The sequence below is a fragment of the Emydura macquarii genome, unplaced genomic scaffold (genome assembly GCF_026122565.2).
Source record: "Emydura macquarii macquarii isolate MOO-44397 ecotype Brisbane River unplaced genomic scaffold, CSIRO-AGI_Emac_v2 contig_2846, whole genome shotgun sequence".
NCBI lineage: Eukaryota > Metazoa > Chordata > Testudines > Chelidae > Emydura > Emydura macquarii.
This window is the reverse complement of record NW_027132983.1, coordinates 321,784-344,918: the sequence shown is the minus strand read 5'-3', so window position 1 is coordinate 344,918 and position 23,135 is coordinate 321,784. Positions and strand designations below refer to the sequence as shown.

General features: G+C 47.2%; 2 protein-coding genes and 1 long non-coding RNA gene across 9 annotated transcripts in view; 1 reads left to right on the top strand and 2 right to left on the bottom strand.

The window, feature by feature from the left end:
* The window catches only part of HEMK1 (HemK methyltransferase family member 1), a 103,436-nt gene extending 91,264 nt beyond the window's left edge, over window positions 1-12,172 (bottom strand). For 3 of the 4 annotated variants that reach the window (XR_010923669.1, XR_010923670.1, XM_067568053.1), the window contains exons 1-3: window positions 6,552-7,087; window positions 4,139-4,601; window positions 3,540-3,631 (exon numbers count right to left, since the gene is read on the bottom strand). Coding sequence is in view for 2 of the 4 variants with exons in the window: in XM_067568053.1 (XP_067424154.1) it covers window positions 3,540-3,631; window positions 4,139-4,387 (341 nt within the window). In the remaining 2 variants the exon portion in view is untranslated. Of the gene's footprint in view, window positions 1-3,539; window positions 3,632-4,138; window positions 4,602-6,551; window positions 7,088-12,071 lie in introns of those variants that run through there. The other variant, XM_067568054.1, reaches the window with a different exon arrangement.
* Window positions 9,135-22,651, top strand: CUNH3orf18 (chromosome unknown C3orf18 homolog). 4 transcript variants are annotated; one of them, XM_067568057.1, is made up of 5 exons: window positions 9,137-9,187; window positions 14,353-14,767; window positions 15,886-15,911; window positions 17,686-17,815; window positions 20,800-22,651. In XM_067568057.1, the coding sequence occupies exons 2-5, from the start codon at window positions 14,534-14,536 to the stop codon at window positions 20,878-20,880; spliced, it is 471 nt and encodes a 156-aa protein (XP_067424158.1). In that variant the 5' UTR covers window positions 9,137-9,187; window positions 14,353-14,533; the 3' UTR covers window positions 20,881-22,651. The 4 variants fall into 4 exon arrangements, 3 of the variants coding, with proteins under 3 accessions (XP_067424157.1, XP_067424158.1, XP_067424156.1); XM_067568056.1 differs by lacking the exon at window positions 20,800-22,651 and having other exon boundaries at window positions 9,135-9,183; window positions 17,686-17,977; XM_067568055.1 differs by lacking the exon at window positions 20,800-22,651 and having other exon boundaries at window positions 17,686-17,977.
* LOC137166371 (uncharacterized) lies at window positions 14,583-18,620 on the bottom strand. Its single transcript, XR_010923672.1, has 2 exons — window positions 17,629-18,620; window positions 14,583-15,890 (listed from the first exon to the last, which is right to left on the bottom strand). It is a non-coding gene; the product is annotated as an uncharacterized lncRNA (long non-coding RNA).
* Window positions 22,652-23,135: the final 484 nt, after the last annotated feature.

Below are 23,135 nucleotides of genomic sequence, written 5' to 3'. Positions count from 1 at the left end.
CCATGATCCTCTTGACCTGCTTCTCACAAACAGGGAAGAATTGGTAAGGAAAGTCGAAGTGGACAGCAACCTGGGAAGCAGTGACCATGGTCTTGTTCAGGATCCAGACGAAATGAAGAAAGGAGAACAGCAGACTACAGACCCTGGACTTCAGAAAAGCAGACTTTGACTCCTTCAGGGAACTGATGGGCAGGATCGCCTGGGAGACTAACATGAGGGGGAAAGGAGTCCAAGAGAGCTGGCTGTATTTTAAAGGAACTTTATTAAGAGTGCAGGAACAAACCATCCCGATGTGCAGAAAGAATAGCTAATATGGCAGGCGACCAGCTTGGCTTAACAAAGAAATCTTCATTGAGCTTAAACACAAAAAGGAAGCTTACAAGAAGTGGAAGTTTGAACAGATGACTAGGAAGGAGTTTAAAAATACTGTTCGAGCATGCAGGGGTGAAATCAGGAAGGCCAAAGGAGTTGCAGCTAGCAAGGGATGTGAAGGGTAACAAGAAGTGTTTCTACAGGTACGTTAGTAACAAGAAGGTGGTCAGAGAAAGTGTGGGCCGCTTACTGAATGAGGGAAGCAACCTGGTGACAGATGATGTGAAAAAAAGCTGAAGTACTCAATGCTTTCTTTGCCTCTATCTTCACAGACAAGGTCAGCTCCCAGACTACTGCACTGGGCAGCTCCGTAAGGGGAGGAGATAAGCAGCCCCCAGTGGTGAAAGAACAGGTTCAAGGCTTTTTAGAAAAGCTGGACATGCACAAGTCCATGACGCCGGATGCAACACATCCAAGGGTGCTGAGGGAGTTGACTGATGTGATTGCAGAGCCATTGGCCATTATCTTTGAAAACTCATGGCGATCAGGGGAGTCTCAGATGATTGGAAAAAGACAAATACAACACCCATCTTCAAAAAAGGGAAGGAGGAGGATCCAGGGAACTACAGACCGGTCAGCCTCATCTCAGTCCCTGGAAATATCATGGAGCAGGTCCTCAAGGAATCCATTTTGAGACACTTGGAAGAGAGGAAGGTGATCAGGAATAGTCAACATGGATTCACCAAAGGCAAGTCATGCCTGACCAATCTGCCTTCTATGATAAGATGACTGTCTCTGTGGATGTGGGGAAAGTGGTGGACATGATATATCTTGACTTTAGCAAAGCTTTTGATACGGACTTCCACAATATATTTGTCAGCAAATTAAAGACGTATGGGTTGGATGAATGGACTATAAGGTGGGTAGAAAACTGGATAGATCATTGGGCGCAACACATACTGATCAATAGTTTGATGTCTTCTTGGCAGCCAGTAACAAGCGGAGCGCCCCAGGGGTCGGTCTGGGGACAGGTTTGTTCAACATCCTCATTAATGATCTGGAAGATGAAGTGGATTGCACCCTCAGCAAGTTTGCAGATGACATTAAGCTGGGGGGGATGGTAGATACACTAAAGGGTAAGGCTAGGATACAGAGTGACCTAGACAAATTGGACGACTGGGCCACAAGAAATTTGATGAGGTTCAACAAGGACAAGTGCAGAATCCTGCACTTAGGATGGAAGAATCCCATGCTCTCCTACAGACTGGGGATCGACTGGCTAGGCAGCAATTCTGCAGAAAAAGACCTGGGGGTTACAGTGGACAAGAAGCTGGATATGATTCAATAGTGTGCCCTTATCGCCAAGGAGACTAACGGAATATTGGGCTGCATTAGTAGGAACATTGCGAGCAGATCGAGGGAAGTGATTATACCCCTCTATTCTGCACTGGTGAGGCCTCATTTAGAGTATTATGTCCAGTTTTGGACCTCCCATTACAGGAAAGATGTGGACAAATTGGAGACAGTCAGCAGCGGGCAACGAAAATGATTAGGGGGCTCGAGCACATGACTTATGAGAAGAGATTGAAGGAACTAGGCTTATTTAGTCTGCAAAAGAAAAGAGCGAGGGGAGATTTGATAGCAGCCTTCAACTACTTTAAGGGGGGTTCCAGGGAGGATGGAGTTAGGTTGTTCTCAGTGGTGGCAGATGGCAGAACAAGGAGCAATGGTCTTAAATTGCAGTGGGGGGTGTCTAGGTTGGTTATTAGGACAAACTTTTTCATGAAAAGGGTGGTGAAGCACTGGAATGGGTTACCTAGGGAGGTGGACAAATCTCCATCCTTAGAGGTTTTTAAGGCCCGGCCTGACAAAGCCCTGGCTGGGATGATTTAGTTGGGGTTGGTCGGGCTTTGAGCAGGGGGTTGGACTAGACAACCTTCTGAGGTCCCTTCCAACCCTAACGTTCTATGATTCTATTCTATGATTGCATTTACTTTCTTATCAACCTCCAAGCCCTGGGCACTGACACTGCTAGCACTTACCCTCTGGAGGGCAATGTCTGGTACTACTAAAGATCCTAGGATATGGAACTGAAGGGGTCTAACTATTAAGGCTGGGAGTGGTGCGTCTACTTCCCCAAGAGGGACTACAGCCTGTTACTAACAACTGAATTTTGGGATCATGTCCGCATCTTTTCCTGGAGCCCCACAACTCACTCCTCTTTTGGAGTAGTGATCACTGTTGCATTCTTACTGGTAGCCAGAAGAAAGCAACTTGCCACCTTCTCCCAGTCAAACAATACCAGGAGTTTGTAACTCTGATCATAAGATGATCCAAGAGCACCTGAGCAATGAGGAGATAATGCATGATGTAGAACAGCCACTGCTGACACACAATACCTCTTCTAGAATCCTCTACACCCTCCTCTGGCATGCATCGCAGAGTTAACCCTTCCTGCAGGACATAGGAATGTTCCATAACCACCAGTCACATGAATAACTGGGAGGATGTACATGTATGTCTGCAGTATCCAAAGGGTTAAGCTTTGCCACATCTCTTCTAGGCTCACTCCAGATGCCTTCCTAAAGATCTCTCAGTTTTCTGAATGATATAAGTCCCCAAGCATTTCCTCTCCCCACAGAATGCCCCACCACCTCCAATTCCAGGTGACTTGCAGACACTAGGTCCAATTCATCCCTGTACTGAGAGATCCTGCGTATGGAGGGGGGGGCGAGGGGTGAATACTGGGTTTTGCCAACAGCCAGGGAGACCCCCAACATAAGAAAATTCTCCAGATGCTGGATCTGTCACCTCTGGGGTGAAGCATGACAGCTGTTTAACACTGAAGAACAACACTGCATAACAGTTTGGTCAGGGAGCTGAGAAGTGCACTGTAGCCAGTTGAAACTGACAGAGGAGTGGAGGCTCCTGGCAGAAGGTACAGACACAAGGCACTACTGATAATTTCTCTTATGGATTCAAAGGCAACATGCAGCTGGGCCTGGCCTCTTTTCCACATGTCCTTCTTGTTCCAGTGACAGACTCCTATTACCGCCATTTCCTTGTCATTCAACACCGACACAGCACTAGCGCCTGCTCTAGCATGGTAAGTGTGAACGCACTCCCCTCTCACTCTGTTTCCTCCATTCTCCTGTTCGCAGTAAGGTCAGAGGAAACCACACTGGATGGAAAAGAGGCTGGGATGGTTTTAAAGGGGACGCTCCTACCTCTGTAGCCGCTTTGCACTCAGCTGCTGAACCTGTTGCTGCTGTTCCGCTGTGAGTGGAGTGGAGAGGCTGCCAACACTCAAGCTGTGAAACTGAAGAGAAGATCACTTTAATACCTGCCCACACCTGTGCAGCTTGCACATCTTTCTCCCCTAACTACACCTCTAAAGGGTATTGGAATGTTCACAAATAAACACCACCCCAGGCTCCTTGAGATCCTAAATCATTAGCAGAATCTACATATAGACTTAGAAGTGACCAATTCAAACTATTCTTCTGCATTTCTCTGCCAAGTTCTGGGGTTCAGAAGAGGGGGCTGAATTCAGGGCCACAACAGCTACAGGCCAGTTATGTATTGCTAACCACTGCAGATACCTTTACAGAAATCATTAGAGGAAGACAAAATGCTTTACAAACATTCATGAATTTAGTCTCACACCCTGCCATATGAGGCAGGGAAGTGTTATTCTCCCCATTTTATAGCTGCGGAAACAGAGGCAGAGAGACAGTAAACAGTCTATCAATATCAGCAAGCGAGTTTGTGGAGAAGTCAAGAGTGCTCTGACCACACAACCATAATTCCTTCCACACTACTTAACTGTCTTTGCTCCCAGGACATAAGAAACGATATACTCGCTGGATTCCTGTGCTTCGGGGATCTTGTTCGCCTCAAACACACCTCGCCAGTAGCTGACCAGCTCAGCTGCTGTCACTTTAGCACTGAAATTCTTCCTCAGAAGCAGGCTGTGCCTTAGGGCAGAGCATTTGGCAGGACTCACTCCCTTTCCTTCACAGCAATTCAGGAGACCCAACAGCATCCTTCGCAATGGGCTGGTGAGGAGCCTCATCTTCTCAGAGGCCACTTATGACTTCCAAGATGCCACGTGTGTCCTTTCTTCCTGGGCCACCTTCACCAGGTCTAGTCAATCTCAAGCCTCAGCAGGCTGGTGTCATCACCCCTGGACACACACATCACTGCTGCTAAATGCCCAACAGACACTGCTGCTGCGGGAGGCTTCTCATGCCCATGGGTGTTGTGAAAGGTGTCATTCCTCTGCTGAGCTAGAGAGAAAGAGAAAGAGTGAGCGCATGTGTCATATGGGCTAGTGAGTCAAAGGGATTCCTTATCCACACACCAGAGAGCAGGATCTTGCCCCATTCCCCAGAACAGCACTCACAGTCCACAGGAAAACACAATCATTCTTGCTATCACAAAATGCATCTATGTGTAAAAGATTGATATTAAACAGCAGGAAACTAGTAGGGGCAGGACACTGAGAACAGGGAAATGGGGCTTTTGCCTCTCAGGTCACCAGCTCCATTTTGCCTTGGACAGTAGCAATTGAGAGTTACCAACGAATGGGCACCAGGGGACCAGTGTTAAATGAGTCCATCGTCTCAACCCGCTGCCCCACGGACAAACATCCTCACACCAAACCACTGCCATAACTGGCTCAAAGTGATCCCCACCTTCTTTCTGGCATTACAGAAGGGGCAGTGAATGAGCGCAGAGTCCAGACTCCCTATCACTCCTGTGCTGCAGGGTTGAAGCCCTGTTGGGGCAGCATGTGGGTAGCATGGCATGCTGCTGCTTGTGTTGTGGATAAACAGACTCCAGGCTTCAGCACCTCTCCCCAGCACCAAAACCTGTTTTCAAGGTGTAAAATGATTCCACAGACAAAATGACTCATGAAGCCTAACTGGGGACACGTTAGCGTCTCTCCTGGAGAGAGCTGCCTCCACAGCCCATACCATAGCAATGCTGCTCAGCTCTGCAGGCCTCTCTCTCTAAGGATGGGCCAGTCAACACATTCGGTCGGGGAGAAGCCAGTACACAGTTATGGCTAAACAGTAATCACTTCTTGGCATCGGACATTTTGTCCCATAATGCATCTGAGATGGCTGCATTGGATGTCCTGTCCCACTGCCCTGGTTCCATTCTCCCTAACACACCATCCCTGTGCCACCCTTGTTCTATTTCTAGTCTTTCCCAAATTCTCCATCTTAACATGAGCTCATGGCACTCACCCACTCCTGGAGTGAGATAGTAAGACCACTGCAAATTCACTGTCAACCACCCTACAAAACACTCTCATCAGCTGCATTTGGAGAATGAGTGGGAAGTGGGCTCCGGATCCCATGTGAACAGATTGGGCAGGGGAAAGGAGAGAGGTCAAGGAAGTGGGGAAGAGGGAGATGGAAGGTAAATTGGCTCATGAACGGTAGGAATTGTGGGCAGGGACATACAAATGGAGAGAAGGGCCAGGTCAGGACAGGAAAATCTACCAGAGGGAATCCCTGGGCACCTTGAATAGAGAACAATGGCTGCATCCATGCATGGAACCAAGAGAAATAAACAAGAAGACTAAAAGGAAAGGAAGAAAAAGAGAAAGGGAGCTAGAACACTATAAAACAGTTGCTTGATGTCACACTTTAGAATTGTGATTTAATGGAGAATACAGGTCAAAACTTCCCCCCCCTTTTGGTCTGGAAGGGGACACTGTCCCTTCAGCTGCAGCTGCTATGGGTTCTCCTCCCCCCCTTTTCCTTTTGGAAGGCTGACAGGGGTGCTGCTTAAAAGGCCCGCGAGATGCCCCCCCTCCTCGCCCCCGAATTCAAGTGCATAGAGGGGCCGGGCCGGGCCATTGCAAAAACCAAGGAAGGTTTCCCAGCTGCGGTCTGGCCTAGAGCAGAGGAGCAAATGTTTTCGTAGGGGGGGCTAAGGTGTCAGAGCGCCAATGGGGGAGCCACATCTGCCCAAAATATTGCCTTTTGTACCCCTCCGCCGAGGTTTTACCACAGGGGTTTGTTATTCAAATACCAGCCGGAACAGCTGCTTTTCATCACCCCAGACGCTGCATGACGGACGGGCTGAAACCGGGGGGGGAGGGGCGGCTAGAAACAGAAAGAGTCAAACCGACTCGGGGGTTGACCCCGCTGGGCTGAGAGAAAAGGGGCGGGAGGGGGGCAAACAAAAGCCCCAGGAACGAAGAGCGAAGAGGGTGGAGCTACCTGGGGCGAGAGTCAGCGGGTTATTTGCCACATATCGTCCGCCCAGCCTCCGTCCTTCTCCCCGCAACGCGACCCAAGTGCGGGGCAGGCTGGAGGCAGCGGCTCAGAGTCAAGGCGGCGCTGGCGCTCTCCGGATCCGGATCCGGCTCCAGTTCCCGCCCCCGAGCCCGGCCGGCACGAGGCAGCGCAGCGCGCGGGCGCCGCACACTCACTCGCTCGTGCCTAGCACTGGGCGCGCGCCGCTTCCCCAGTGGGGCTACAGCGCCCGCCGCGCCAGCCGCTCTGCAGCACCGTTCCCCCGCCAGCAGCAGGCTCGGCTCGGCCCGGCCCGGTCCAGTCCAGGGAGAGCTGAGCGGCTGCTGGGGGGAGAGGGAGAGCTCAGCCAAGCCCGGCTCGGGTCATCGTCCGGAGTTTAGAGCAGGTGTTCCTCACCTTCTTTCAACCCCATTGTGTAATTAACAGCGGCCTTTCTGGAAGGCTTAGGCAGCCACCTTAGACTGAACCCAGCGTCTCATGCTCCCCACATGGGATCTCATGCCCTAGATTGTGTTCTGCTTAAACTGGAAGCCCTTTAGGGGCAGGGACTGTCTTTTGGTTAAATGTGTGCACATTTCCAGTCCTCAGCCCACTATGCAAACAACAATAATTCAGGAGATGGGGTTCAGCCACTAACACCCTTCTCTGTGTAACCTGAAAAAGAACATTGTGTAAGCTCGAAAGCTTGTTTCTCTCACCAACAGAGGTTAATCCAATAAAAGATATTACCTGACCACCTCGTCTCTTTAATAACCCACGGAAGGACAGTCACTGGTATGTTTCTCATTAAGGATGCCTTTTGCAGTCATTATTAGCCAGATTTTAAATCTTTTTCTGTATCTTGTGCAGTTATAATATGTTGTAATTAAGAATCAATACACAAATTTTAAATGGACCCCTACAAATTTTGTATATGACCAGACAACAATATTCCATCCTGTGCCCACATCTCCCACTAAGGCCCCCTGCCCTCCCCCCAAAAACCCAACCTTCTGATAAAAAATAAATATATACAATTTGCCAGCCTGACCTTCTGTCTCTGGTATTGTCTGCAAAGGATCAGGGAGTTTGAGTCATTGTGTTTGTGAGCAGGAGAAGGGCTCACTGGTATAAAATCCAGCCTTCATATTTTTTGGAAAGCATTGCAAGGATATGAATTGCTGGCTTTGCTGGGGGGTAGGGAGCATTCACTGCAATTCCAGAGTCCGACTAGGGATGAAATCTCAGCACCATCTTTACTCGGTGCTTAAATTGTGGGGAAGAGGGGTTTCAAAAAATTGGTTTTTTAATTGAGATGTGCAGTGTAAGCACTGTTTTACCAAAGTTGCTGGGCCCAGATGATTATAGACCCCCCCCCCCCGCCCTTCTTTCAGTTCACTTTAATCACTGCCTTTACTGGATGAGCAGCGTGCATCTGGTGCCGGAGTTGCTTCGCTTACAGTAGGTTGATTTTGTGCTGGTGAAATTTCATAAAGTTTCTCGTGACTGACCCCAGTGTAAAGGAGCTCAATTTTCACTACTATCTTCCAAATTCCTTCCCACAGACAGAGGCTGAAACTAAAAGATTGGATATGAGTTGCCAGTTAAGATTATACTTCAGTTTAAAAAAAAATTATAAAGCATTTTCAGATTCTCGGTTGAAAGATGCAAGATGGAAGGGCAAAATTACAATTGACATGATCATCACTGGCAGAGACCAAAGGAAATTGCACTGGGTAAAAGGCACAGTGGTGATGGGTGGGGACCAATGCCCTCCTGGTGAATTTCTCCTGAGAAGACTTGAGCAAAGCTAGAATTCCATATAACCAAGCACAATGGGAGCACTGCAAAGTGAAACACAATCCTAAAGGTTATACAGGAACTAAACTCCCTCCAACCCCTGCCACCATGCTTTAACTCAGAGTCTATGGGGCATGTGAGCATCTTTCTAGACTGAGAGCGCATGGTGCTCCAAATCCCAGTTTCCCACTGTTTAACCTCAATCTCCCTGCAGCAGCAACAGTTTATGAGTGACAAACGGGCTGGCCAACCCTGAGCCAGAGTCCTGTCCTCTCCCTGCCAATCCCCGGCAAAAAGCAGATCAAAGCAGATCAGAGAAAGGGGAGGAGGGGTGAGCAGCTTCTGGCATCTTGGAAAATACAATGGCAAGTAGCGTAATGACAGCAGCTGCAGGTCCTCTATCTCCGGCACAAGCAATCTGAGTTCCACTGCTCAAGGCAGCTTGACAGCCTTGTCTCCACCAAGCCAAGAATTATCCATCTGCTAAGGTCGCTCTCTGCTCTCTGGTGTCCATTGAAAGCAGCTTTCTGTATGGGAGGGCAATTTGCTTCTATCCCTCAGCGCATACACACACGCACACACACACCACTCAACCTTATGCACTTGTGTTCTTGTCCCAGTTGTGGTGGGAGACGACAAGGTTAGACAGACAGACAGTAGCTCTCCGGAGACAAAGCCAGCGGCTACTGTGTCTGTGTGAGCTGTGGGTACTCCCCCTGTCTGCCTGCTGGTTCAGGGAGCTTGGCCTGGGCTACTCTCCCAGTCTGAGACGGACGACTGGAACCAGAAGAGGACTTGACTCCTCATCCGGGAGGAAGTAAGTAAGTGCTGATGTCATGGTTTTGTTCAGGCACTTGTGCGGGAGGGCTATGCACCAGCTTGTTACACTGAAAGTAGGTGGGAGGGAGCTGAATCCAGGGCAGACCAGTGGGACTGAAAGCTGGTGTAGGAAACAGTCTCATTACCCCTGGCAGGAAACTATGAAAGCATATCACTATATGAATATGGATCATCCATTACTGAAATGCAGCTACTTCTGGGGTGGAATTTGGCAACCATCCTGTACCCACAGTACTATAAAAAGATTTTTAGAAGAGGAAGTGAAGAATAACCTCAACTGAAAATGCAGATGGGGGCCAGCTATTTTATGTAGAGAGAATAGAAGTGACAGAGTTGGAATTTGGCCAGGACATTAGGTTAATATAAGCAGGCAATGAATTTCCCCCACCAATCCTCCTTATTCCAGTATGTCAAATCCCCCCAAGACTGAATGAAACAGACTGAATTTTAAAGCCAGCTCAGTCAGGAGAAGGGGAGCTCTCAAAGGAAAGGGAGGAGCATTGCTATCTTGTTTTCATTGAGAGTGGGTGACTTCTGTTCTCTCTGCTTCACTAGAGGCTTCACAGTCTTTCTCTCTGGTTAAAACTTGTTTGTTGGGCATCTTTGTGTATATGAAGGTCCATTTGTAATATGGGATGATACAGAAATCCTATCACATGAAGTCCAACTGAGGTAGCTCCATGGGTGTGAGACGCTTTCTGTGTCCAAAGATGTACGTGGGGGAAGATGAGGCTTAGGAGGACCTAAAAAGATTTCTTCTGTCCCACTGGGCTCAGTTTCCAGCCCCTTCTGAGCTTTCTTTAATTCTCTCTGCTCTGCAATGGAGCCCTGACTCCCAGGTTCCTTCCCTGGAGTCCCTTGCTCCTCCCATGGGAACCCAACTTGCATTCTCTGCCCTTTTCTGAGATCCAGGTGTCCATCAGGCTGTCACCTGACCCCAATTAGTCCTGCCTCCTTCAGCTGGGAGATAGCTAATTATAGCACAGGCAAGGCTGGTCTCATTGCCTGTGTGACACCCCCTCACACAGCAGGCTGACTTATCTTCAGGAATGTTTAGGGGAGTGGGTTTGTGACTCAGCAGTAATGGCTAGCCCTGATGGAATGGTAATCTCCCCTCCATGCATCCCACCCTCTGCACAAGAGATGCCCCAAAATGGTTCAGGCTGGGAAGGCTTGGCTCGTTGGAAAAGTCTGAAGGGACACTTCCCAGTGCTGGGGAAAGAGGCAGTGACTGTCCATGAAGATAAAGCCCTGAAACCCTCTCTGGTGAGACCCATCACCAAGCTGTGGCAGGCAGCTTTGCAGAATTCAGTTGGCTCCTCTAGTCCTTGAAATGGATTTGGAATGGCATCTTCCCAAACCCCACCTTGAAAAGGCTCACAAAAGTTGGATAATCAATTGGTCTTGGAGATGCTGTGGAGCCAGCCACCACCCTCTAAGGAAGATCTTTTTTATCTCAGGACAGAGACTGAGTTAATTGTAACCCCAGGGCCTGCAGCCCCTCTCGTGGCCTCCCCCTCCCACTACCCCGCAATGGGGAGAGACATCAAGGTGAATTTTCTAATTAACGTGTAATGAATGTTCTTGAGAGCAATGGATGAAGGAGCCAGGCAACCTTACAGTCCTGGAGCAGGAGGAAGGGTAGGATGGAAATCTGCTCAGTCAATGGCCCATCTTACTTTCTGCTGAAAGATGGTAACCAGAGCAGCAAGGGGCATATGGGAGTGGGGCCATGCCATGGGGGACTACATAGGCAGGCTGAGTGGCCAGCCATCTACAGGGTGGTTTAAGAGGAAACCACAACATCTCACTCTGAAAACCCACATCCCATGAGGCTGTAACGACCAAACACCACATGTTAGAGATGGTGGTTGATATTGAATATTCTTCTCTTTGGTGATAATTCAAGCCAGAGTAATAATGAACATCCTAATAATTCCTTGGCTCTTTTATCCAGACATCCCAAAGCCCTTAGGTAAATATCATTACCCTGCCAGACAGATGGGGAACTAAGCATTAAGATATTAAAACTAAAATAAGGTACGTAAATCAATGGCCTGATTTTTCAGAGGTGCTGATCACCCACAGCTCCTGCTTGAGTCAAATTTGAAAGTGTTGGCCTAAGAGAAAAGAACCAAGCTCTCCTGACTCACAGCCCTACTAGACCCCAGCACAAAAGGGCCCTGGCAATATATTATATTTTATTAAATGGATAACTTAGAATAAACAGCTACGAGGCCAGATTCTCAGATGCTGTAATCAATGGAACTGCAGCAATTCACATTAGTTGAGAATCTGGCTCATCTTCTATTCCTTCTGTCACCTTTGCGTTTTAATTTTGTCACCCAGAATTAGAGTTTATAAAGATACATGCAATGGATAGCGATGGCCGCTAGCCCTATAGCCATTACCAAAGCCATGCTGTAGAGATGAAGCATGGTCAGATTACGGACACCTCCAGCTCATTGGCACTAGGATGAGAGTTGGATAATGTCTAATTTATCCACAACTAGTCCCACCATCATAACAACTGGGTTCTGGGTTGAGCCTGAATTAAACCTTCTGGTTGACAGTCCAGAGAAGTTTAGCTGTGCTAGAACCTAGACTAGCATGTGATTTCTGAAAAGAACCTGGCTTTGGAACTGGTCATCCAAGCCACATCAGAAACCCTTTTAGCTGGAACCACTTTTAAAGATGTGTCTCTAACACTGCGAAGAGTCCACTGTTGATGCCCTTAGCAGCATGCAAATCAAAATCATACAGCAGTAGGGCTCCCAACCTAATAAGAGAACCACCCATCTAAAAAGTATTTGAAAACATTAGGCCATATCCTTAGCTGGGGTAAGGGGGCATAATCTTGCTTACCTCAAGGAAATTTTCAAGAGACCCACTTCTTCTCTTAAAGCAGTTTCTTGGCTTTACTGGAGCAGGTTGGTTGCAGCATTTCATCCCAGAGATGGCTGGATTTTAGTGTTGGATTAAGTGACTCCTGTACATGGTGGACCTCTGTGAAAACAACAATTATTACAAACAATAGTAGTGCAACTAAATTTCAAGCTATTTTGCTGCACCAAAATGGTCATTTGCACCATCAAAGCATGCAAAATTCAAAGTTTTGCATATTTCCAGGGTGAACAGATTTGTTTGAAATAAATTTAACAATTTACAATCAGAAATAGGACCCATTTTGAATTAAAAATTGCCCTACATGATTTACTGAAGCTTAAAAAAACTCCAAAAAACAGCAAATCTCAATATTTTTGTGACTTTTTGTGAAACTGGATCATTTAAAAGAAAAAAAAAGTCAACTTCCTTGCTTTTCCTCAAAGTATCCTCCACCTCTGCAGTATTTTTTGTTCCTCGGATGCACACAGATGTAGTTTGCACATTGAAATCTAAGGTATCACCACTATTCTATTAACAGAAAGATACTCTACAGAGCAGTTATGTACTGCAAGGCAGGAGAGAACAGTTCCTTCTTCATACTCCCATCACACATATTGAGAAGAACACCATCAACCATTCTAAACCTTATTCCCCAAACATCTCCCTTTTACTCTCCCACCATTTAAACACATCCCTGGATCACTTGCCTCTTTTCAGGGTTAGATGCCAGAAACCCTGCCTTGAAGCGGGGTTAGGCAGTTACATACTTTGATGCTGAATTGGCTTGTGTTATATCAGTGGTTAGCAGCCAGCAGATACAGCTCTGTTTTCATCGGAGACCTGGCAAATATCTCCCTGCATTCATAAGAATGGCCAGACCAACGGTCCATTTGGCCCAGTACTCTCTGACAGCAGCCAGTGCCAGATGATGCTGGCAGTTGGAGGTTTCAGACCATGGGATTGTGTCCCAGGCCCATCTTGACTAATAGCCATTGATAGGCCTATCCTCCATGAAGTTATCTAATTTTTTTGAACCCAGTTATAGTTTTGGCCTTCACAATTCCCTGGCAATGAGTTCCACAGGTTGACTGTGCATTGTGTGAAGTACTTCCTTTTGTTTGTTTTAAACCTGCTGCTTATTTATTTCATCAGGTGACCCTTGTTCTTGTGTTATGTAAAGAGGTAAATAACACTTCCTGATTTACTTTCTCCACACCATTTGTGAAATATAGACCTCTATCATATTCCCCTTTAATTGTCTCTTCTCTAACTGAACAATCCCAGTCTTTTGAATCTCTCCTCTTCTGGAAGCTGTTCCATCCCCCTAATCATTTTCTTTGCTCTTCTCTGCACCTTTTTTAATTCTAAAATATAATTTTTGAGATAGGGCTTTCAGAACTGTATGCAGTACTCACATTCCTTCATAGCAAATTGGGAGAGAAGTATTGCCCCCCACTTTCAAGAAAATTAGCTCTTAAAGCACATGGGGAGCAGAGGGGAAAAATGGTGAAATAGGAAGCCCAGTACCTAGATGAAGGTTTCACTAGAACTGGACAAAAGCAGGCTTTGGTTTGTAAAGCCAGGGTGCTTCAGATCTGGGTCCCATTTTTTGACCACTCTCCATCCAATAAATTTAAGCTTATCCCTGTAATTTTCTCTAAAAGAAGCATAAGGAACACAAAGCAGGGTAACTGAGAATGTACTGCTCAGCCTCAGACTGGCGGAGACAGCTCTGCCCCACCTGGAATCAGATCAAACAGAAAGTAGCAAATTTTGTGGGATGGGTATCTATCAGGAATTGGCAATCAGGCAGTTTTGATAAGTGCCCACAAGGAGGCACAGCTGAAACAGCAACAGGAGAACATAAGACTGATTTAGCACCAATCTGAAAAGGTACAAAGTGAGAAAGGTCAGTTCTGGACTTAGACCAAAATTTTCAAACGTGGCAATTAATTTTGCATGCATCCGGTTTCGGGTGCTCAGCTTGAAAATGTCATGGCCGGATTCTGACATGCCCAGATCCCACTAACTCTAACTGGAATTGGAGGCATTCAGCACCTGTGAAAAGTCAGCCACTTCCCATCTGAGGTTGGGCACCCAAAAATAATCTCTTAAAAACCCCCCCTCAAAATTATAAATATCTATCTCACACTCAGAATCAGTTGACATTTCAGAAAATGTTGGCCTTCATGTATTTCTGTGACTGTCACCTTGTACATCTGTGACTCACTAAGCTTCTGCCTGTCTCTCTCAAACACAGGGACAAGCAATAGGATTTCCTCGAAGAAGGGCCAACAAGGAAGATGTTGCTCAATAGCTCTCACAGGAGGGTCCTTGACACAAGGAGAGACTCCATGACTTTGTAGCAGAAATCAAAGAATCCCGAGTGGGTGGAGACAACAGTTCAGTAGGAGTGGACGTGGGGTGGGCTCTTGAGCAGGATGAGTTACAGCACGTCCTCTGTGCGTGATTTGTACCACAGCACCACTACCACCTCAGAGCCAGACTCAGGATCAACCCTGGACAGGGCTGTACCAGAAACTGTTACTATAAGCCCTGAAGACACCAGCTTTAACAGCACCAAAATCCCAGACATGGTCAGCAGCGGGCCCAGCCTGGGCACAATGCTACTCTCATTTGGAATCATTACTGTGATTGGCTTGGCTGTAGCGATGGTAAGAGAGATCCGCTGCATCAGGGATTCTAAATACATTTTTCTAGGGAGGGTGGGCCTGATTTATCAACACCAGTTTTAGTCCCAGTAACTTGATTGAACCAAGAAAGAGCCACCACACTAGAGAACCACACAAGTTTTGGGCACCGAAAGTCTCTGAGATCCACAACTTTTAATGGTCTTTATCCAGTGCTCAGAAAGTGGTGTGCCTAGGCTCCCAGTAGGAACCCAAATCACAGCACAATAATCAGTGCTTCTGGGATCTCCCAGGACACGAGTCCAGGCAGGGTGCTCAGTAGTTTTGAGGATGCTAGGAACCAGTTCCCATGTGTAATATCAGGACTTTTTTTTTTTTTTGTTAATAGCATTGAGAAGTTTATTTAAAAGAAAATGGGCAGATTCTGTTCCAAGTTGTAAATCCGGGGTAACGTCTGGTCTATATAGGCTTTTATACCATGCTTATCACTGCAGCATCTAAGTGCCTTCCAGTAGTGCATTAAGCTACATGATTATCCATCTGTTTATTCTCTGATCCGCTCCCCAAAGAAAGATGCCTGCACCGTGGAAAGCCTTGGTCCGTTAGAGTATCTTTTTGTAATATAAATATACCTGTTGCTGTGTGTTTATGTTGGAAGAGGTCTTTGTGCCTTGCACTTGGAGCGGAGAGCAGTGAGGTTTGTTGATGGCTCTTGGTTCCTGGGGAAGTTCATTCCACCATCTCTGCCCCTGCAGAAAGTTCAGTTCTGTCTCCCTTGACAAAGGTAGAGTTGGGGGCGAGAGCGAGGAGCTGTGTGACTAGCTGTGATATGACTGGACAGAGTCAGTGGGTCAGCACTTGAGATAACATATGGCGATGCATTGTTAGGCAGTGAAATTTTAAGAACATGGATTAGATCTTCACACTCTCCCCGGAGGATACTTAACAAGCCCTTGAAGTTCCTGGAGCTGCTCCACATAACCAGTCCTTCTAGCTCTGCTGTAGGTAGCAGCTTTCTAAGCCTCTCTTCTCACCAAGCCCTGAGTGGGTGTCATTCACAAAGAGGGCAGAGCAAAGGTCCACTATCTTCTGCTCCTCTCCTCAGTGGGACTGTTTTAATGGTGTTTCTTTTTCTCCTCTAGGTTCTCTATATCAGGAAGAGGAAGAGGTAAGTGCTGTCTGCTTTCAGAGAGTCTCAGCGCTTCAAAACTAAGGGAAAGGCCAAGAAATCTCTAGCAGGCAGATGCTAGGGGAAGGGAGAGGAATGGTTCAGATGGGAATACAGAGTTGTCCTGAAGCCTCTTATTGGAATGAGGGAAATGATCTCTCCCCACATTGTTACATTTCCTTTCAAAGCCAGCTCCTGAGTAGATCCCTTGCCACTTTGGAAATCAAAAGTCCTATGAATGGGTGTTAGGTTTCCCACACAACACCTAAGCCATCTCACATGTGGAGGATTAGAGAAAGGGAGAAGGTTCTGTGTTTGTACAAGGAAGCTGTTATCCATGTAACAATGGCATGTCCGGTGAGGTGTGGAGTTGGTCACATTTCAGCCAGTCCGAACACTATGCTTACTGGCAGGGCTCCTCTGCTCCAGCAGCCTGATGCAATGAAGTTTGCCTGGCATGGATACATCTGCCACAGTCCAGTTCTCCAAAGTTTGGGCTTAGTTTGGCAAGGGCTGTGAGCCTATCTTTCTCCCTGCTCCCCTCTGTATTTATGGCCATACTGCTAGGCATAATGCTGGATTCCCTCAATTTCCCCTGATCCCATTTTTCAGGACATTAAGATTCCTAGATTGAGACTTAATGGCCTCCCCCTCTGCCCATCACCCATTAAGCTTGCTGCTGAAAATCAGGAGGAGGATGGCAAACAGGGAAAGATATTTCTACTTGATTCTCCTGCTATTTCTAATGGGGACACACAATAGTGGATCTCGGTCATCTCACCAATGCCTCACTTACTGTCTGCTGTATAGAGCCTGTAGGATACATTGCTCATAACCAGAAAACTTCCAAACTGGTCCCAAAAGCAGATATTTGAAAGAAACAGAAGCAGCTAATGGCAGCGCTGAAACATCTGGCCTATAAACGTACAGATGGTTTAGTGGGCAGAACCCAGCCAGAGGCAGGAAAGGGTCATGCGGAGAATGTGTCATCTGAGCCTTGGCCAAAAAGGGATATTTGTGGTGACCCTGCCTGCAACAGCTCAGGAATGCCTTCCTCCCCCCATACTACACCCACACCATATGCCGGGGTTACAACACCTACATACAAGCATGCCTGTGTGTGGTGGAGTCAGCAGTACCTTTCATCACTGCTTTGTCTAGGCCAGCATGAATGGAGACCCTTTGTGGGGTTGCTTGGCCGCTCAGGCTGTGTTAGTTTGAGAGTAAGTAAACCACAGAGAACTACAAGGGGTGTATGAACCCATAAACTCCCTGAAAAGATCTTTTTATATTCTAATCCCTGCCTGCCTCTTTCCCCCATTCCAGGTTATCATAATAGACTGAACTCAGAACCAAACACAAGCCTTTACCACTTGAGCTGAAGGTGTAATTCTGCCAGCAGTGGTAGGTTTTTATCCAACATGCGGACTAGCCACTGCGGGGTTGGGAGGGGAGGCCCTGCACACTGACCCGGCATGTTACATGCTCCCCCTTGCAGATAAAAGCTCCCCCTGAGCTTTTGAGGTCAGTTTAAATCCCCACATGGGCCCGTGCTGTGCAGCCACAGGTTACCCTGGGGAGACTAACCCTTCTATTTCAGCAAAAACAATGAGAATCCTGTAGCACCTTAAAGACTAACAAATGTCTGCGGGCATAAGCTTTCGTGGGCTGCAACCCACTTCATCAGATGCTTTTATGCTCCTTCTATTTCGCTCACCCTCTTTCCTTGGTCACAGGTTTTGATGCTGCACTTTGCTCTTCTTTCCCTTGGCAGGTTAGAGAAGCTGCGGCACCAGCTTATGCCCATGTACAACTTCGACCCCACGGAAGAACAGGATGAGCTGGAACAGGAGCTGCTGGAACACGGGAGAGATGCTGCATCTTCCCAGGCCACCCAGAGCAAGGTAGTAGTTGCCTTCCACAGTCACATGGCCCTTCCTTCTCCCCCACCCATGCAGAGATGGGCAGGCCTGTTGTTACTGAGCCTGGCAAATGCACTGTAGTTTGTCATGTAACAAATGCTTTTTGTAGGGCTGTGTGGTGGGAGGCTCGAGCAGCTTGGAGGGTAACTGGGAAAGGGAGTGGTCACAGGGCTGTCATTACAGGGAAGTAATGGGAGGGAAAATGCCACATTTGGTCAGCTAGAAGACAGGGTAGGGAGTGTTTCAGCAGTTAGAAATAGGTTTCCTGTAGCTCATTGCTCAACATGCAACGTGGGCCCAGCAGAGCATCAAGTTAAATTGATTCTAGTAGAGGCTGGGAGTGGGAGCTGACAAACAAATAGGGCCTACCCCACACAGAGGACTGCACAGGGGGCTTCCAGGGGCCAAATAGTAGGGTACTGTCCCCTCATGAGCACACCCATCTCTAGTCACCACATCGCATGGGGTGCTGGTCTCTAGCGTGCCCTCTATTACGCTCTCCTTTGGGTTGCAATGGGGCTGGTCCATTTGAGGGCTGGCCCTCCAGCCAAACCAGATAAAAGTCTAAACCCCTTCAGGGGGAGCATGAACATCTCTAAATGTAAGTCCAAACCAATCTTCAAACTATTCACCCTTCTGCTCCTCTCAGGCTTCCTTGGTGTTCCCTTATTCTCTCCACCTCACAGCTTCCCTTGTAGGGGCCTATCCTGCTCCTGTAGCATTCATCCACCATTATTTCCTGTCTGTTGGACCCTGCCCCAGGGCCCCTCTCCACCAACACCTTTCTCCTCAGCCATCTCTCTCACACCAACCTCCTGCAGTCTGCTTATAGGGCCAAGCTCTGCCTCCTTTGGCCAGGAGGTAATTAGTAAGTCACCCCCCAGGTGCAGAGCATGACTAGCTGCATTTGTCTCTTGCCTTACAGATGATGGGGGTTAAACCTCATAAAAAGGGAGCAACCAATTTCTCATCTGCATTAAGGAACCTAACCCTATTGTTGACCCACAAGGCAGCTGTGGAGACCTGTGCCTCAGCATGGGCCTTGCTGTGGGAGGCGGGTGCAATCTCCAGTGCATTTCTGACCATAGCAGTGAGTGTACGTGGCATGTCTGAATAGAAGAGCAATGGTAAAGTATGTGTGGACTTAGCCAAACTGACTACTTGAGTGCTACTGCACACAAGGCTTTAGAAAGAACACAGAGAGGTGAGCTAAAGGAGAAACTCAATGGGAAGGGCTTTGCGTTATAGAAGCAGCCAGGTTCTAGCTTTGGCAGCTGCCTCAGAGTTGTTAGTGGCCGTGGCATGTGTCATAATGACAACTGCAAAGTCCCTCGTGGCTGCTGATTTGCTACACTAACTAGTTTGTGGAGTGCTTTGAGAGGAGGGTCTCCACTAGTTGTTTTCAGTTGCTATTATTATAGTTCTTGCAGTATCTCAGCAAAGACATTAGCTCCGTGCGAATTTGCCAAAGGCAGCAGCGGGTTGTGGGAGGAGCAGAAAAAGTTTTTTTACGACTCAGCCAGTTTCACAATGTTTTGGGGGGGGGGGGATGTTCTTATGAAACAGAGGCAGCAGGGATGGCTGGAACAGGTACATCTCTGAGCCAGTGATGTGATGGTGCAGCTCCTCTGTAGAGTAGACAGCTCCCCCTTCCTTAGATTTTTCTTCAGCTATACCACCCAGCCCACATACTCCTTTCCATTTCCTATCTTAGCAGCAGGAAGTTCTCTTGTTTTCACACACACATTTCACTTTATATATGTAACTAATCGGCAGCAGCTTAATTGGGGGTGGGAAGAGAGGAAAAAATAAATAGAAGCTGTAACTATAAAGCCTTTTCCCCAAAGGAACCTCCCTTATTGCCTAAGCACACATGTAAAATGTAGCAGCAAACTGTAATGTGGGCAGGTAAAGACACCTGAGATAACAATGGTGGGTTTTGCTGTTGTATCTTCTCCATGACAGAGTCACCATCTTAAAATTCTGCTTCTCTAAGAATACACACTGTTGTGGGAGAAATGAGAGCAAGCTACAAACCTTTGATCTGGAAGCTGAATGCTCTGAGATTCACGGGGGTTTTGGATAAGGAGTTTTGATGGCACTATTGTACAAATAAAGGATGGTGGCCAAATTTGAACCCAAGTGTGAATTTAGATTCTAATTGCCTGCCCCAAAATGTGGGGGTGTTTGTTCAAACCCAACTCTACATAACAGGATGGACAGGGGATGGGGTTACTCCATTTTAGATGACCAGTTCTTCTGGGATCACTTGCCCCTTGTAGCACTGCTTGTGGGCATGTTTGGGGGGGAGAGGTGTTGGGAGCAGAGGGGTGTGTGTTAAAACATGTTAATTTGTGAAGTAGGGATTCTGACAATGCTGCTAGGAAGAAACACAGGATGCATGGAGAAATACATAATGAAGAGCTCATTTGGATAATGAAGGTGGGGGGAGGAGGGGAACAATGGCACAGTAGCAGTGCCAAAGACAATCCCAGCACTGGAGAAGTGCATCACCTGCATAAAACAGACTGTGCTGCAGGATTCCTCAGATCCCCCTGGGGTCTGCTACCTTGCGGCTGCCTCTGATGAAAATGGCAAGTGTGTGGCAGGTTCTCTAGGTTTCATGATGAAGGCGTCATAGTGCTGCAACAGTTTGGAAGTGACCGCCTCGTACATACAAATATTGATTGAGAGAAGACATTCAAAGGGTGCAGGAGAGAGAGAGGGGTAGATGTTGCTAATCCATGCAACCTGGATAAATTACATCTAACGATCCAGATTATCCGATGGTGTAAATTGGCGTGTCTCCATGGACTTCAATATCTAGCCCAATTGGGTCACAGCCTTGTTTTTTAATCAGACTAACCCTTATGATGAAGGTAAGAAAGATACAGTGTAGTTTCTGGACAGATACCTGGATTTGCTTATATCCCTGCCTTGTCTCATCTCTCACTGCTTCACTGCAGATCCTCCTGACAAGCCAGGGAGCCCTCCAGAGACCCAGCCGTCTTGTGTTCACAGATGTCGCTAATGCTATCAATGCATGAATGATACCTGCCCCTTCTTTGGATCACGCTGAAATCAGGGAGGATGGAGTCCACCAGCTACATACCACAAACATGACTGATAACACCGAGCCTACAAACCGATGGGGCGGTTAGTGCTGCACCTGGGGAGCAGTGTTGGGCATTAAGATACTTCAGGCAGCAATGCCTGGTGGTGGCTTCAGCAACTTTTGGTGCATCCATCACTACCAAAGAGCCCTGAGTTGCCATGCTCAGATTTCAGGAGCAATTCCAGTTAGTGCCATTTTACCAAGCTGTGCGGGAATGTTGGAGCAGTTGTTCTGAAGGGCTTTCCCATTGTCTTTGTACTGTAATCTCTCAAGACTGTAGTCCTGCAGTGTAATCTGATTGTTTCCACACAGTGGCCTACAAAGGCAACAACTTTTGTGGATTCCTGGATGTGGCTGACGGCAAAGTCCCCTTGAACTGGAAGTCAGGGCAGCAGTGCCCATGAAGTTATCCTCAAGGCAGGATTGTCTGTCTTGCCTCTTGTGCTGCATAGATTGCTCATAAACAAAGTCATAGAGTAGCACTCACAGATCCCTTGTGGGCTTCCACTGGGTTTCTGCAGCATGGGTGTTTCACTAGTTTTAAGAAATGATCCAAAGAGCTTTGGAGAAACAAATAATTGCTTAATTAAATCTAAAAAGAGGAAATGGTTGAATGTCCCAAATCAGTGACATAAGATGAATGTAGGGACAAGCCACTCGGCTCCTGGAAGCTGGGACCTCTCATATCCCTCTGTAGAGCTCCCTCTGGCTTAACTAGGAGCAACAGTGTTTGGTGACCAGATAACCATAGTGGTGGAATTAGCAGAATAATAATAATAATAAATAAATGGGCTCCGATGTAGTCTCCTCCACACCTGTGCTTTGGCTAAGGAAGGTGGTCCTTACAAAGCAAAGTTTTAGGATTGAAGAGGAACAACACTTTTGAGGAAAGGAGTATGTGTGTGAGAGAAAGTTACAAGTAAATACATTTCAGTACAAAATAGTCAAAAGACTGATCTTTACCTGCCAGGACCTGCATTCAGGGTTCTTTGTTTCTTCTGCTGAAATAGAGGACACTATCTAAGGCAGTGTATGAGAAAATGGTCTGCTTTATGTCCCTGTAAAGTCAGCCATTGATGCAGGAGAAATGCAAAAATCTTGAGCTTGGCTCTTGGTAAATAAAAACGAACTCTTTTGGTTCACCTTTATCATTGGTGCACTTCTCTCAGCTGCATCAACTGGCACAGGGAGTGAGACATGCTGCAGAGGAAACCCTTAGGCAAGAGTAGTATTGTGGGGCCTGCCACTGGCCATTCTTGGTACTCTACAACACTGAGCTGACATTGCAATAAGCAGTCTTCTGGCAGTCACCAAGAGGCAGTGCAATATGGCCATGCACCTCAGGGAGATCAACAAAAGCAAGTAGCAGGACCTAAACAGTGACAGTAGGAAAGTGTAAAACAGGATGTCTGTAAGTTTTCCCTTCACTCATGTCCCCCAATACAGACAGATCTTTCCGGCCCCATTCTCCAAGCCTGAAACTGAAGTGGGAAACTGGTGGAACTAGCAAATGAGAGAGCACCTGACTGTCCATCATATTCTAACCTCAGTGACTCCCGCCACCCCCTGGGCAAAAATCCTGGTTGATATATTCATGCCAGAGGTAGATTGTAATACTAGGAGATGGGTCTCTACCTATGGATCTATATAGATAGATAGATCCAAAAGATCCAGTTGTCCCATTGATAAGTTTAGGGCCTGATCTGATGTATGCAGCACATGCATGTATACATCAGCACAGTTGATGCACGGATTATCTAGTAGTTTTCCTTCAGTGCATGCATATATCAAGCAGAACTGCCTTCCGCCCATGAGCTCCCATGCAGAGAGAACCAACTACATAACTCTCAAAGTAAAGAGCTCTCTTTAAATTGATAGCCAAAATCTGAATGCATACCTATTTTTAGAAAGTGGGCATTAGGCAAAGAGGCAGCTGATTGGCTGGCAAAGTGTCCAGCAGTTTGGGTATTCAAGAGAACAGCATAAGTTGGGACTTGCTGGCCAGTGTTCCCCCCCCTCAAATCAGTTTCCTACAAGTTTCCTCCTGTCATATGTGCAAATACCTTTCCTGCTTATGGGCCCATTTCTGCAACCCCTTCTCGTGTGAGCTGTCCTTACCCGCCAGAGTATGCACCAACACTACTCGCCTCCATAACATTTGGCAGGGCTGAGCCTTTTCTAGGATTT